At 50.2% G+C, this 15847-nt stretch overlaps 1 protein-coding gene across 2 annotated transcripts; it reads right to left on the bottom strand.

Moving 5' to 3' along the window:
- Positions 1-1068: 1068 nt before the first annotated feature.
- Positions 1069-15565, bottom strand: Pip4k2c (phosphatidylinositol-5-phosphate 4-kinase type 2 gamma). 2 transcript variants are annotated; one of them, XM_036169594.1, is made up of 11 exons: positions 15284-15347; positions 14972-15085; positions 12696-12793; positions 10423-10519; positions 9563-9706; positions 5030-5176; positions 4845-4883; positions 4217-4330; positions 3591-3858; positions 3320-3423; positions 1069-3181 (listed from the first exon to the last, which is right to left on the bottom strand). In XM_036169594.1, exons 3-11 carry the CDS (start codon positions 12758-12760, stop codon positions 3092-3094), a joined length of 1068 nt encoding a protein of 355 aa, XP_036025487.1. In that variant the 5' UTR covers positions 12761-12793; positions 14972-15085; positions 15284-15347; the 3' UTR covers positions 1069-3091. The 2 variants fall into 2 exon arrangements, with proteins under 2 accessions (XP_036025487.1, XP_036025486.1); XM_036169593.1 differs by lacking the exon at positions 14972-15085 and having other exon boundaries at positions 15284-15565.
- Positions 15566-15847: the final 282 nt, after the last annotated feature.

Here is a 15847-nt window from a genome sequence, read left to right on the forward strand (position 1 = left end):
CCGCTTCGCCCCCCCAGGAGCCCTCTCCCCTTACCCCCCACCCCCCAGCTGCGTGGCACCTTCGGACTGGCAGTGAGCGGCTGGGTACGGGAGCCGCCTCGGTGGGTGCACGGATTTGGAGGGGAGGGCGATGTTTTGCTTTTTTGTTTTTTGGGGTTTTTTTTTTTGAGATCCTTGGCTGTAAAGGAGAGATGTTGGATGGGAAGAGTTTTGGTGAAAAGGAAGACATTGGTACTACAAAATAAACGCCGTGACGACTACTCCCATCCCCTCCCTCAACTCTCCTCCTCGAGTGTTACCTCCGGTGACCCCCCACAGCCTGCTGCCAGGTGGGGACGGGTGACTAGTTTCCCCACAAATCCGCAGGTTGGTGCAGGGTGGGAAGCGAATAGTTCCTTTTAAAAAAAAATGGCTTGGGGTGGTGTTGGTGTCAAGTACGTGGCTCAAATAGGGTTAAAAATTCCCAAAGGGGGAAAAGAAATCTCTGCTCTGCTTCCCACCAGAGCAGTCTCCGCCTCCTGCAACTCACTTCCCTGGGGCCACATCGAGCCAGGTTTTTCCACCAGCCAAGACCTCAGCCAAGACACACTGAATCTCCCAGACCAGCAACACCCACGTCATCCTCCCCTTCCCATCCCCTCCCCCCTGGGCTGGAGGGACTGGTCACTCCTTCACTTTCCCAGGACCCTGCTGTTCTCTCCTCCTGCCCTTGAAGTAGATAGCTTTCCCAGGAAGCCTGGGTGAACGGAGAATTCCTTCCCAAACAGCTGGTGTGCTGAGAGGCCCACTAAAGTTAAGAGATGGAGTAACCAGGGCTTTGTCAGCCCTCTCCTCCCTGCCCACCATTACTGCTCACTTCCCACAAAGTTGAGGAATGTCTTCCACCCCACACCTCTAAGTCCACACCATCTTAGGAACCTCCCACATACTCAGGAGCCCAACACCACCTTGAAGACTAGTATTCCTCAGCTGGCCTCTGCATCCTGTGAACGCAGGATTCCTCGGCATTTTCAAAGGGGAAAAAAAACACACATTTCTGTGAATGATTTGGATCGAATAATTTATTTTATTGTGATATTGGGATTAAATACAGATTTTTTATTAATAAAACAAAATGATGGAAAACAGAAGCAATGAATGAAGATGCCCATACTGCCCTGCCCATAATACACAACCTCATGGTTAGAGAATCCAGTTCCAATGAACAGCTGCTGGTGTCATGGGGCTTTATTGCATCAACAGGGGAAAGGTCGCCTGTGGGATGGAAGAGACCTAGCAGGCAGGTGCCTCCCACCAGACCACCATTCCTTTGGTTAAAGGTGAAAGGGGAGCTGCTCCCTGAGGACCGCTGGCTTCTTAGGAGACTGACTGGTCAGGCCAGTTATGCAGCAGAGCAGCTGCTTGGGCCTCACTGCCCCCCTCCCCCCCTCCCCCCCACCAGTGTGGAGGTCTGAAGAGGAACACAACAGCGAGAGTGGGTGTCTTGGTTCCAAAGGCTCCGGGCAGAGACAAGGACAATCTATCTCATCGTAGAATCTTTTTTTCCCCAAGACAGTCTCATGTATCCTTGGCTGGCCTCAAATTTGCTATGTAACTGAGGATGACCTTGAACACCTGATCCTCCTTACCTTCATGTTTCTAGTGCTAGGACTCTAGGGGTGCACCACCACACCTGGTTTACGTGGTGCTGGGGATGAGCCCGGGCTTTGTACATGCTAGGCAAGCACTCTACCAACTGAGTTATAATCTCCAGTGCTCAAACCCATACCTTTTTTGAGTTTTCCTGAGACCAGGTCTCACTCTGGAGCCCAGGCTATCCAAGGTAGCCTTGAACTCTCACTAACTTTACCACAGCCCCCTGAGCGCTGGGTTTTACAGGCATGAGCTGCCATGCCTGAGCTCCTCGACATTCTGAGGATATCACGAATTAACTCAGCTATCTTTGGAAGGGACTGGGTGACTGAGTTATGGCTCTGACTCCTCTCTGGGGGTGGAAAGTAAAGATGACAGAGAAGGCCATCTGTCCCCTGGGAGACACATTAGCAGGGAAAGATGGGAACAGGACAACAATCCAACCAGAAAAAGTATCTGAGCAGAGGGGAGAAGTGTCCAGGGGATGGGAAGGTTCCCACACTCAAGATCTCTATCCTCTCGAAATGATGGAAACAGATCCACATGCAGCTAGTCCCTTCTACTAGAAAGGGACCTTGGGAGTAACTGGACAGGAAGAAAGGAAACTTCACACAGGGTATGAACCTTCACTCCGCCCAGTCCTCCCAGCCTGCTCTCTCCCCCATCGCTGAAGGGTTCCATCCCCAGCAAGGTTCTGGGGAGGCGCAGCACAGAAGCCTCACACCTGGCCCTAGGTTTGGACGCTCTGGCCAGGGCTCCTGCATCCAGAAGTACTCATGGGTACAGCTCAAAGTGAGGTGGGATGGAGGAAGAGAATGGACAGTAGTCAATGCTTGACAGGGACCTCCATTCTCTGCACAGTCACAAAAGTCCACTTAGGTCCTGCCTCTGTGAGGTGCCAGCCTGCTGACCACTCCCCACCTCACCTCCATGCCAGACTGTCCATGTGTGAATGCCTGCACCCACATCGGAGTCTCCTGAAAGCCCTCCATTCCAGGGCCTACAGGGAGGAAGCATGCCACGAAGCCCTGGAATGGCGTCAGCGAATCCAGACATTCAGTTCCGTCCACACAGCAAAGTGCGTCTGGGGCAGTTGCCTGAGCCACATCCACGGCCCAGCCAGGTCTCGGAGACGGCAGACAACCCTACCCCCAGCTCCTCCTAGTTCATGGAAACAAGATGTTTTTCAAAGATCAAGGCACTTAGGAGAGTCAACAACAACACTCTAATGAAGCAAGAGGGCTCGGTGGGAGCAAGGAGAGCGGGCAGAAAGACGGACATGGGGAGAGAGGATGGAGTATTTCTCGGGCAGGAAAAGCCTATCCCCCAGATGGAATGATGTGGATGGAAGGAGCCTGCAGCCTGAATTTAGCAAAAAAGACAAGTAGTGGCCAGATCCAGTTCCCCTCAGACTCTCAGAACCCTCCACCTTCAACAGAGAGCAGTGATCACCACACAGTCAGGCTCTTAGGCAAAAGATGTTGCCAATAAAATCCAGGAATCGCTTAGCATACTGCTCAGGATGGACAGTCGAGATCTCTGCCCCCGCCTGCGAGAAGAAATATGGAACAATGTGTGAGGAGCCCTACCACCTTCCCTGCCTCCCGCCTTCCCCCAGCCACCCCACCGCTCCTGTGACACCAGAGGACAGGCAGGCCGAGAAAGGAAAGGCTTTGGGGACTCTCACCCCATGCTTGACGGTTTTGGCTGCGTGAGCTGCTTTCTTCTTGGCATCGTACTGGGTTAGAATGTCAATAAGGCCCATGAAATACACCTCCTTCTGGGGGGCACCTGGGGAGAGAGGCTAGCAATGAGGACCGGTACAGACAGTCCCAATTCCTTTTACCCTGGAGCCAGCTTTGTTGTGGAAAGCTAATCAGCTTCTCCATCCACCACCCTGGTATCTGTCCCCCAAGGATCCCCACCACCCCCCTTAACATTTCCAGGGTCTCTCTCACCCTCGGCACTCCGGATGGCATAGACATCGATGAAGGACTCAAACTCTCCTGGGCCCAGGGGCCGGTGGGAATGAATGTAGCCTCCAATGCCCTCAGGGGAGGTGCCATAGGAGCCCACCAGAGCAGGATGTCCAGTCAGGTTACAGTCCCCATCCCACTCAGCCTCGTCCTCCCGCACGGGCCCCTCCTCCTCTGGCTCAGAGCCCCGGATGATGTCGTGGATGCCCAGCAGAAGGCTGTAGTCCATGATCTTCAGCTGCACTAGAAACTGAGACCCACTGACAAGTCAGAAACCCCAGGTCTCCCACCCACTCCCAGCCACCGCCCGTCCATCTCCTGCCTTGGATTTCTGGGCCCTCCTAGGGAAAGGAGTATATAAACTGAGGTCACAGTGTACCACCACGAATTAGTGCCTGAGTCCTGGAATCTAAAAGCACCCTCTGACCCCTGGCCAGCCCCATCCCATTCCCTACCCCACCACTGGGCCTAGGGGTTTCTCCTGTTTTCATCCCCAGCCTTTCATTCAAGAAAAACCTTATACCCCGAATAGAAGACAAAAAGCAAAAATATGTCAAGAACGAACTAGACATCCCTGCCCTGTTATGAAAGAGCACCCCAATCGTTACCTCCACATCTCTCTTCAGCTTCTCCAGGAACACTTTCTTCTCTTCCTCACCAATATACACTTTCTGGTTCTTGTTGAGGAAGTCCATATCCTTAAGAGTAGGTAGTTCTTTAACCTAGGGTGGGGAAAAGAAGGTCCTGGGGACATTTCCCTTACCCAAGGCCTCCATCCAGGGCTCTCTCCACCCCAGACGCTTCGGAGACAGCAGCAGCCCGGCCATGGCAGTATGCCTGGACTCACTCAGCTACATCTCGTTACACCCACCACTGTCTGCTTATGGATTGTAGTCCACACCCTCCACACTGACTTTTCTTCCTTCTTCCTCAGTAAAAACAGCTACTTGAACACAAGAGCTCTGGATGAGATCTGGAAAACGAGCACTCTGCTCTTCACACCTGGCAATCCCCACCTACCCCCAAACTTCAACACAGAATAACCAATACTAGCAGCAACACAGCCACCCCACTGCTCCCCCAGATCAGTGGCTGATTATCTCTTTTCTTTCTAGTAGTTTAAGGTAAGAATTAACAGCTGGTGTTCTGTATCCATTATGGAGAACCGCTTCTTCATCCTAAGCAATTCCTTTGACCCACCCCATCCTTCACAGCATCACCTGAAAGGAACATTACCTTTTCCTTATCGCTGGCTTCCCGGGACACTAGGGAGCCCTGTGGAGAGACCAAGACTGAGTCAGAAGGAAAAACTAACAGGGACAGTCACATCTGTGTCTCTCCGTCACGCATTGCCCTCCCAAGCCTTCCCATTCTCAGGCCGAGAGCAGCCTTTCCTTTAGCCCAGGCTACCCTGTTCTTACCTTGAGGTCATACTTCCTATGCACAGGAAGACGATGACTAAACATGTTTCGCATGACAAGCATGTAGCTGTCTTCATTCTCCACACTGACTCGGTACATGCCCAGGAACTGGGGCAGCAGCGTGTTCCCATGACACTTGACTATGTACTAGGGAAGAACGCAAGAGGAAGCATAAGGAAAGGACGGCGGGATGCGCAAACAGCGTGGGGACAGGAATCCAAGCACTGCTGCTCCAGGGCCCAGGAGGAAACCTTAAGCACAGAGGTTACAGAGTCAAGAGATGGTCACCCACTTTCTGAAACCCTGCCTCCTGGCCTCTTCTATTTAGAATTCTCTCTTAATTTTAAAGTCTGAGTCTCATATAGCTGGGGTGGGTCTTGAACTCCTCACCTCTCTGTCTCTAGCTTCTAAGTGTTATGATTACAGGAATGAGCCACTTTGCCTGGCTACCTTTGCCTTTTTCAAAATGAGGAAGGTAGGTATTGTTATCCTTATTTTAGGCTCTGTGCAAATAGCCACAGAACCAGGGTTAAACTTTTACTTATCAATAAAATGATTTTCTCTAAACCAATGCTTCTTGGTAGGCTAGTATAAATGTCTACAAGGAGACCTGCAATTAATTTAGATTGTCTTGTTTTTTGTTTTTTTTAAAATAAACACTTATTTATTTTTATTTTTTGGTTTTTCGAAATAGGGTTTCTCTGCATATCCCTGGCTATCCTGGAACTTGCCGTGTAGACTAGGCTGGCCTCAAACTCACAGATTTGCTTTGAACTCAAAGATGCTGAGATTAAAGGCTTGCACCACACCACATGCCTTTTTTTTTTTTTTTTTAATATTATTTTTACTTTTTTTTATGTGTCTGTGTGAATGCCCCAGGAGGCCAGAGGATCCCTTGGAACTAGAGTTACAGACAGGTGTCAGCCACTTGACGACATCACCAGAACTCAGATCCTCGGGGAAATGTCCTTCCCTGATGAACCATCTCTCTAGCCCACCTTTGTTTTCTAAGTCAGGTCCGATGTCACCAGGCTGGCCTCAAATAAAGCTGACCTTAAACACTTATAGAGTGGAAAGACAGCTCTTGGAGAGGACCGTGGTCAATGCCCAGCACCCACATGGTGCCTCAAGACCACCTGCAAGACCAGTTCAGGGGATCCAAAGGTCCTTTATGGCCTCTGAGGGCACCAGGTATGCATGTGGTGCACAAACATACATGCAGGCGAAACACCCGGACACATAAAATACAACAATAAAGTATGTATAATTGTTAAGTTACTAAAAAAAATACAATGAAATAAACACTTGGCCCTCCTCTCTCCACCCAGTAAGTGCTGACATTATAGGAACTCGGCTTGCAATTTGAATTCTTTTCTTTTCTTTTTGACACAGGGTCTCAGGTAGCCCAGGCTGGTCTCAAACTTACTATGTAGCCAAGGATAACCTTGAACTTCTGAACCTCCAGCCTCCACCTCCTGAATGCTAGGATTACAGGCATGAGCTACCCTGCCTGGTTGATATGCTTCTGGTTTTCATGCACACTAGGCAAGCACCAGATAAACCACATTCTCAGCCCACAGTTTGAATCCGTCATCTGGGTTTGGTGATACATGCATGCAATTCCAGAACATGGGGGTTGAGGCAAGAGGGGTATAAGTTCAAGGCCATCCTGAGACCTTGTCTCAGAAGGGAAAAAAAAAGCATTCAGGGCCAGAAGTATAGCTGAGTGGTATGGTACTTGGCCCTGGGTTTTGTCCCCTAATTAAAACACACTTCTTGTGCTGAGGATAGAGCTCAGCAGGCAGAGTGCTTGTGTGGTGGTTCATACCTTATAATCCCAGCATCGGAAGGTGGGATCCAGAGGACCCATGGTCATCCTCAGCTACATAGTTCAAAGCCACCCTGGGGTACACGAGACCCCAACTCAAACTGAACAAAACCTCCCTCTCTGCCTATTTTTCTTAAAAGACAGCCTTAGGAAAGCAGTCAACAGAGAGCCAGAGAGGTGGCTCAGAGGTTAAGAGCACTGGCTGCTCTTACAGAGGTCCTGAGTTCAATTCCCAGCACCCATACCATGGGTCGGAATTGTCTGTAACTCTAGTTCCAGAGGACCTGATTGATATACTCTCTGGCCTCCAAGGGCACCAGGCACATATGGTGCATAAACATATATTCAGGGAAAATACCTGTACACATAAACTTTTTTAATTAAAAAAAAAAAAAAGAAGTAATAAATAAGCCCTTCTTCAGGGAAATACCCTAAAATCATTGAAATCCAATTTCAACCCTCAACTCCTCAGCTGTCTAACGCAGTGGAGATGACAGTCACTGAATTATTACAGCCGTGCACTCGAGCCTACTGACAACCCAATGCACTACCTTCTGGTGTCCTCTGGCCCCTTAAATCCTTTCTGGGCATACTCGAGGTATTAATAATCCAAACTGCCCGCCCATACCTAATCTCCTTCAAGGGCACTTCTTGCCCCTCAAAGATTCATTCATATTCTCTCTCTCTCCCTCCCTCCCTCCCTCCCTCCCTTCCTTCCATTCATTTTTCAAGACAGGGTTTCTCTGTCTAACAGCCCTGGCTGGTCTTGAACTCACAGAGATCCACCTGGCTCTGCCTCCCGAGTGCTAGGATTAAAGGCATGCGCCACCACGGCCCGGCAAGAAAGATTTTCTTTTTATTTATTTGTATTTGTGTGTGTGTGTGTGTGTGTGTGTGTGTGTGTGTGTGTGTGTACGTATGTGTGTCCACAGTCTTCCTTTCAAAGCATAGTGATTTTCAGTGGCGGTAGGTGGAGCTGTGAGTACTTACTGATGTAGAACTCCTATTCTCTCCTTACTCTCTGCCACAGCCCAGTCATCTCATGGACAACTGAAATTGGGATGAACTGCAGAAGCCGTGACCACACCTGCACCATCTTCCTCCAGACACCTGTCCCTTTCCTGTGTCCCGGGTGTTGACAAGTGGTGCTAGGCACTCAGAGGCTCTGCTCCTTGGCTCCCAGGTGTCCTCACAGGTCTTTCACGCCTGCTGCATTCTCTTCCGGACTCTCCTCACCCGCACTGTTAACACTGGCCCTCCACTCTCAGTGTGCCCTCTCTAGTCTATTTTCCACATGCTGTCAGAGGCACGCTTCTAGACGTTCTCTTCTCTCTCTCTCCTGATTGTGGCACTGAGGACAGAGCAGAGGCCTCATACACGCTAGTGTGAGCTGCACACCCAGCCCTTTATTTCTAAATAGCACACATTCCAGTTCCCTGAAAACTACCTGCAGGACAAAGCCCGGATTTCTCTGTGACTTAAGGGCCTTTCACAGTTTGGCTCTAGCTTAATTTCCTAACACCACACATCCCAGCCACACGAGGATTCTTGCAATTTCCTAGCATCAAACACTTTCATGGTTCCATGCTTTAACAAATGCCATTTCCCTTTGCCTTAAATGCTCTCTGCCACCTTGTCCAATGACTAACCTCTACTTCTAATCACTCAAAACCCAGCTCTGGGGTTGGCAATATGGGTCTGCAGTTACAAGTGCTTTTGTCTAAACCTGCCAGCTTAAATTCAGTCTCTGGGACCCCAGATGATAAACATGGAAAATCAACTCCCCGGAGCCAGCTGATCTCCAGAAGCACACACTGTGGCATGTGTGCACCTTTCAGTAAATAAACAAATGTAAAATACATAGATATTTTGATTCATCAAGACAGGGTCTCGCTGTGTGTCCCTGGCTGTCCTGGAACTTACTCCATAGACCAGGCTGGCAAAGATCTGCCTGCCTCTGCCTCCTAAGTGTTGGGATTAAAGGTATGTGCCACCACACCCAGCTTAAAAATAAAAATTTTAATAAAAAAAAATATCAGGGACTAGAGCAATGGTTCAGTGGTTAAGAGCACTGGCTGCTCTTGTAGAGGACCTGGGTTGACTCCCAGAACCCATATGGCAGCTCACAACTGTCTCTAACTACAGTACCAGGGGATCTGACACCCTCGTCAGGCCTCTGAGGGCACCAGGTACACACACGGTGCACCAACAAATATTCAGGCAAAACCATAAAATAATAATAAATTTTTAAAAAAGGACCAGTGGTGGGGGGTAGGAGGGGGGTACACGCCTGTAATCCCAGCACTCGGGAGGCAGAGGCAGGTGGATTTCCAGCCTGGGATACAGAGCTAGTCCAGAACAGGCTCCAAAGCTACAGAGAAACCCTGTCTTGAAAAACAAATAAAACAAAACAAACAAAAATTCTGGAGGCCAGTGAGGTGGCTCAGTGGGCACAAGCACTTGCCACCAAGCATGATCACGTGAGTTTGATGCCTGGGACCCAGGTGACGGGAGGGAGGATGGCCAACTCCAGAAGTTGTCCTCTGCCCTCCAAGCTCATGCACGGAAAATGAACAAAGGGATGGTGGTTTGGGACGCTGGTGTCAATGGGGGGAGGGGGGTCACAGGTCACAGGGAGGAAAAGACCAGGACCTCGGTGTGTTCTGGCGGCCGAGGAGAGCAGGACGGGGCTGGAGAGGCCTGACCTGGTGGTAGTTGGAAAGGTTGCTGTGCATGTCGGCAATGTCCTCGCTGGACACTTCCTTGATGACCAGAGTTCGATCATAGGAGATGAGAAATCGACCATCGCTGCCTTCACTTTCGCTTGGGGGGCTTCGAGTAAGGGACACCTAGAGACAGAGAACAGCCTATGAGCATGTACACTTTCCATTTTTGTGGAATAACGGCCCAAGAACTGCTTCTCAAAGTGGATGAAACTCTGCAACTGAGCCCACTGAAGTGCTTCAGTGGGAAAGGTGTTTGCTCCCAAGCCTGACAACCTGAATTAAACCCCAGGACCCACATGGTGGAAGAAAAGAACCAATTCCAGAAATTTCTCCCTTGATTCCCACATATGCACATCCACTAAAGCCACCCACAACCAAGACAAATGGGCGGTGGTGGCGCACGCCTTTAATCCCAGCACTGGGGAGGCAGAGGCAGGCGGATCTCTGTGAGTTCAAGGCCAGCCTGGTCTACAGAGTGAGATCCAGGACAGGCACCAAAACTACACAGAGAACCCTGTCTCAAAACAAACAAGTAAGATGCAACAAATCCCTTCAACATGTTCTTAATTTAGTTTCCTCACGTGACTGAATGAACAGGAAAATAAAACTCTAAACGTATCTACAATCTGCCTCCCCCAGAACAGCTTGATTAGTCTCATTACATTTTCAAAGATGCCCATGACCGCACGCGCGCGCGCGCGCACACACACACACACACACTCACTCACTCACACATTCTCAAGGACAGTATTAACCAAGGCTCTCGGTTCTCTAAACTTAACTATCTAACAGACTTTCTGGTTGCCGGGGACTACCCACACCCCACAACAGACTCTCACCAAGTAATCCTGATCATCAATGCCAAATCGGTCACGGAGGTTCCTGAAGACCTGGGGACAGTATTCCTTGAACTTGAAATGACTGGGAAGATTCTCTCTGAAAAGGTAAGAAAACAGAACACTCACTTTATAAACAATTGTTATAATTGCCACACTACTGCCTGATTTAGCTCTCTAAATCCTGTAAAGAAGTTAGTTAGTTATTGCCTTTATTTAGGTGGAGTGTGCGCTCCAATGTGCGCATGTATGACGCATGCACTTGAGTGTGTGGGTGAGTACACCTGTGTGCTCAAATATGGTGGCCAGAGGGCCATGACCTGTACCTTCCTCTATCACCCCACCACCACCACCTTACTGCTTTGAGACTGAGCCCAAAGCCCAGCATTTCTTGTAGGCTGGATGGCCAGCAAGTTCCCTCTACCTTCTCCATCGCTGGGAAAATGGGAACACACAACCACACCTGGTTTCTCTATGTGGGTGATGGGGATTCAGGTCTCAGCGCCATGCTGTACAGTACTCTTTGCTGCTGAGCCTCTCCCGGGCCCAACTTTGCTGTTGCTGTTGTTTTAGTTTTTGGTGACAGAGGCAGGCCTTGGGTCCTGATGCTCCTGCCTCCTCCTCTCATTCCTGTGCTTGGCTCCTTCAAGGACATTCAAAGACATACTGTCGTCATTTATAGAAAGGAAGACTGTCTCAGAATGACCGAGTGGCCTGCCTAAGTTGGGTCGTGTGGCTGGTAAATGGTTCAAGTACAGCAGTGGCTTACTGTGCATCTAAACAGCAGATTCCTTAAATCCCAAGCTCAGTAGAAATATCCTAAATTGGCAGTATTTATTGATATTTTGAATGTACTATAGGGGGATTAGAGGTGTCCATTATTTCTCACCTTCCCTACCAGAAGGTAACAATAAAGGCACCTGAAACCAATTTTTGTTTTTTGTTTTTTGTTTTGTTTTAGTTTTTCAAGACAGGGTTTCTCTGTGTAGCTTTGGTGCCTGTCCTGGATCTTGCTCTGTATCCCAGGCTGGCCTCGAACTCACAGACGGGCTGGGATTAAAGGTGTGCACCACCACCGCCTGGCTGAATCCTAATTTTTTAAAAAATTTATTTATTTATTATGTATACAGTATGTATGACTGCATGCCAGAAGAGGGCACCATATCTCGTTACAGATGGTTGTGAGCCACCATGTGGTTGCTGGGAATTGAACTCAGGACCTCTGGAAGAGCAGTCAGTGCTCTTAACCTCTGAGCCATCTCTCCAGCCCGAATCCTAATGTTTTTATTTGATGGAACAGACTAAAAGATAACAGGTATAGATACATACATATATATGTGTATGTATGTGTGTATGTATATATGTATGTGTGTGTATACATGTGTGTGTGTGTGTGTATATATGAATGAATGTAGGTACTCTGAAAATGTTTACACTTAAAAATTTTTAATTAATTAATTAATTTATTGGTTATTTTTGAGACAGTTTCTCTCTATGTGGTCCTGGCTATCCTGCAGCTCGGTATGTAGACCAGGCTGGCCTGGAACTCACAGAGATCCTTCTGCCTCTGCCTCATAAGTGCTGGGATTAATGCACCACATGCAGCTATTTATTTATTTACTCCGGGGTGTGTGTGTGTGTGTGTGTGTTTACGTCAAGGCGTGTGCATGGAGGTCAGAAGACAACTTCCAGGAACTGGGTCTCTTCTCCCACCATGTGTGTCCTCGAGACTGAATTCAGGTTGTCCGGCTTGGTCAGCAATAGCCCTTACCGTTAGTCAACTGCTGGCCCTCAGATGTTTTTGTTTGTTTTTTTTCTGCAACACTGAATTTTTGCTTTAGAATGAATGTGAGACTGTAACACATGCAAATTAACTTCTATACCTAAAACCTTCAACTCACTTAACATTTTAAAACTATCTGCTGTTCTCTTTCTTTCTTTCTTTTTTTGAGAAAGGGTCTCACTGTGTAGCCCTGGCTGGACTCACAGAGATCTGACGGCCTCTTTCTCCTGAGTGTTGCTGAGATTAAAGGTGTGCTCAACCAGGCCTGGGCCCTGTTTCTTTCTTTCAATGTTTAGTTTGTGTGAGTGTGGGTGGTACGGGTCACAAAGCTCATCTGGAGGGTCAGTCAGTTCTTTCCTTCCACCATGTGGGTTCCAGACACTGAATTCTTTTCCTTGGGCTTGGCAGCAAACTCCTCACTCACTGAGCCACCATCCACTGGCCCTCTGCCATTCTTGTTCTCAATTTCTGTGAGGAGGTGCAGACCACCTACCTATGGAACAGGTGATTGTTGACCTTGATCTTGGAGCTAGCCTTAAAGTCGTCTGGCAAGAGCATCACTGGAGGCGGTACCTGGCTGAGTTCATTGATCTGAGGAGCCAGAGCACAAGGAGGGAGGTGGTGAGACGCGCCTCCTCGTCTAGGCCAGAGTCAAGAAAGAGCAACTCAAACCCAGCTCCTTCACAACACCAGCTGCGGTGGCACATCTGCCAGAAGTGAGACAAGTACCCTACCCCATCTGCTGCCCAAGAACTGATGTCAGTCACCCTCACAAGGCTCCTCACACCCACACCCCCAAGGAACTTCATGCTCACCACAGCCACTTTATATTTGGCAAGCCCTGCAAGCAATCAGGACTATTTTTAAAGCTGTGAGAAATTCTAGAAAAAAAAAATTAGGAGAAAAAAACAACTCATAAACCCCAAGACAGTTACATGCTTTGTTGGGGGAAAGGAAAGGTATTTCTAAAGTGCAGAGAGTTAATGGGACTTGGGGGGGGGGTGACGACCCACTCAACAGTGACAGGAAATGAAATGTCTGTATACCCTGAGTAACTCCTTACAGAGAGGACACTTCCAGATCACTCTGACCCAGATCTTGGCAGTAGGTGCCCCCCCACCGGCCTAGGCCAAAAAGTCAAGGAAGAAGAGTTGCTCCTGAGGACATAAACACTTTGAGAGTCTATGTGCTCAGGAGGTGTCTGTTCCCTAAGTGCACCGCAGTCGACCAGCGAGAGGAAGGACGGGCAGCACATGCTCCCCCTGTCCCACTAGTTCAGGGCTCTTTTCTCTTTTATTCATTCTTTCCCCTCGGTGTTACTATGCCCCTCTCCCCACCCCCACCTGCCTCTCAGAGTGCATCTGCCGGGGAACTCTAATCCCCAGCTTACATTAGGTCCCTCCCCCTAGCTCTGAGCTCTTCAAGGGCAAGGGCCCATTCTAATGGCTGCCTTTCAGCTGTTTAGTTAGCACCGTATCTGGCACACAGTGGTCCCGAACTGTTCATTAAATCGATAGATGCATGTCTTTGTCTGTCCTTATGTGATCATTATTCAACAGAGGTTCCGGTCTAACCTAAATCCCACATGCCGCAGTGCGTGCGACCGTTTTTTGTCCCCGGGAGAAAGGAGGACAGAATATATTCCTCCAGAAAAAAAAAAAAAAAAAAAAAAAAAAAGAGCCACTTGAGATTCCCAGCCTAAAAGTCAGCTACAGCTTTTCCTGCCCCCTCCTCACCACCTGCTAAGCAGGCTGAATCATCACGAAGGCATATGTTCAAGGAATTTCTCTGTGCTACACACTTGAGGTACATGTGTGCTGGCAGGGAAGTGGGGCATTGAAGCTATAAAGTATTTTACCTCAAGAGCGTGAGGCGGGTCTTACAGGTAACTCCTCCAATTCCTACCGAAGGAAAACCCTCCCCGGTGTGTGTAAGTCACCCAGAAGGTACCTCTAGTGAAGCACTACCTCCATTGGTCTGGCCCACAACAAGTGCCTCAAATAGAATACTCACTCAAGATATCACCTTGCTGAGAGAGCAGCAATGGCAAAAGGGGACTCACTGGCCACCAGTGATGTTCCAATGACAAAAAAGAATGCAATGTTCTTCCTCACCCCCTTACACCTCCACCACCATATATCAAGACTGCAACTCAAAGAAGCTGATAACCAAAATAGCCCCCTGCATTCGAGCTGAAGATCATCACTGCATCCCTCCTACTCCTGATCTGAGAAAGGAAAAAACCAGGCACACTTCACTAGCTTTGTCTCCAAGACGTCCTCTTGAAAGGAGGTGTCCTGGACTCATCGGCCTCCTCCGGACTCCCAAGCTGCACCCTTCTGAGCCCTTTTCGGGCTTCTAAAGCTCACAAAGAAACGACCCTGGAGCCACAGCTCCTCCGCCTTTTCCTGGGTTACAATTTACTCCATTTACACCAAATAGCACCACACCAGCCAACAGTGGGGATACAGCTAAGACCAAAGGCATGTGCGCATTACGTCCCGATTGAGTGCATCCCCTAGGGTCAGAGTTGGGTAGCTTCTCTGAAATGCTGTGTCCCCGGAAAAGGGCAAGCAGGGTTAGAAGATCCAAAAAGCTAGATCCTAGAGCTATCCCCAGACAAAGCCAAGGCTCGAAAGTCAAGGGCCGAGGCTAGAAAGCAAGGTGGAGAGGAAATCGAACGACCTCCTTCGCCAGGCAGGGGTACCCCGACACGCTTCATGCACTCTCGCACCCAGACCTCACCAACACCCCTTTAGAGCCACTCCCCTTAATGTCCCTCTGGTTGGAGCCGGATTCTGGCCAGTCCCTGTAGCCTGAGGGCGGACCCGGCAGGAAGGAGTCAAGGAACAGAGCTGGATTTCAGGTGGAGAGGATGGAACTCTAGGGAAGGAGTAAAGGGCAGAAGGAGAGACAAGAGTCTACAACCAGAAGACAGCCCGGGGGACACCCGGGTAGGGGTGCGCTGGGAACCAGGCCGGGGCAGGGGACGAGGTGGCAGCGCCAGGAGCTTTGGACGCAGGACCCGGGGGGACCCACAGATGGAGGGGCAGGAGCTGGGGGGTTCCGGCCGGTTCTTACCGAGTGGGCGACGCCCCACAGGAACACGCCCACCAGCGGGTCGGCGGCCCGGAACACCTTCACTTTCTGCTGCACGAAATGCTTCTTCTTGGTTTTGGAGGCAAAGCCGAATCCTGGGCCGGGGCCTCCAGCTGCCGCGGGTGCGGCGGCAGGAGGGACGGAGGAGGACGCCATAGTCTCCCGCGCACCCCAGCGAGTGGAAGCGGGAGCCGGCCGCGACTCCCAAGCCCGACCCGGAAGCGGTGCTCACCTGCGCCGCCGTCACGTGACCGGAGGCCCGCCCGCAGGCGCGCGCGCGGGGCGGGGCCAGCCAGGCCCTGTTGGCCCCGCCCCTGGCCCCGCCCCCTGGCCGGGGGCGCTGTCACCTGGCGCGGGTGCTCGCAGAGGTGCGGAGCCCCGGCGTGGAGGACTCCGGTGTCTCGACCCTCCCTGGCGCTGTGCAGGGCGGCGCTCCTTCCCTTTCCGGTCCTGTCCAGTTCCTAGCCAGTAAGGTCTGCCCTGCCTGCTCCAGGCTGGCTTCACACGTGCTAGCCCCGTCTGGTCCTCACACCAAGTGTGGGTCTT

This window comes from Onychomys torridus, chromosome 20, assembly GCF_903995425.1.
Source record: "Onychomys torridus chromosome 20, mOncTor1.1, whole genome shotgun sequence".
NCBI lineage: Eukaryota > Metazoa > Chordata > Mammalia > Rodentia > Cricetidae > Onychomys > Onychomys torridus.

Coding starts and splice junctions, on each gene's coding strand:
- Pip4k2c (XM_036169593.1), bottom strand. CDS start 15,457: ATGGCGTCCTCCTCCGTCCCTCCTGCCGCCGCACCCGCGGCAGCTGGA. Junction 4,331..4,844: donor AAGCCAGCGATAAGGAAAAG/GTAATGTTCCTT, acceptor TCCCCACCCTAG/GTTAAAGAACTACCTACTCT. Junction 3,424..3,590: donor TGCCATCCGGAGTGCCGAGG/GTGAGAGAGACC, acceptor CTCTCTCCCCAG/GTGCCCCCCAGAAGGAGGTG.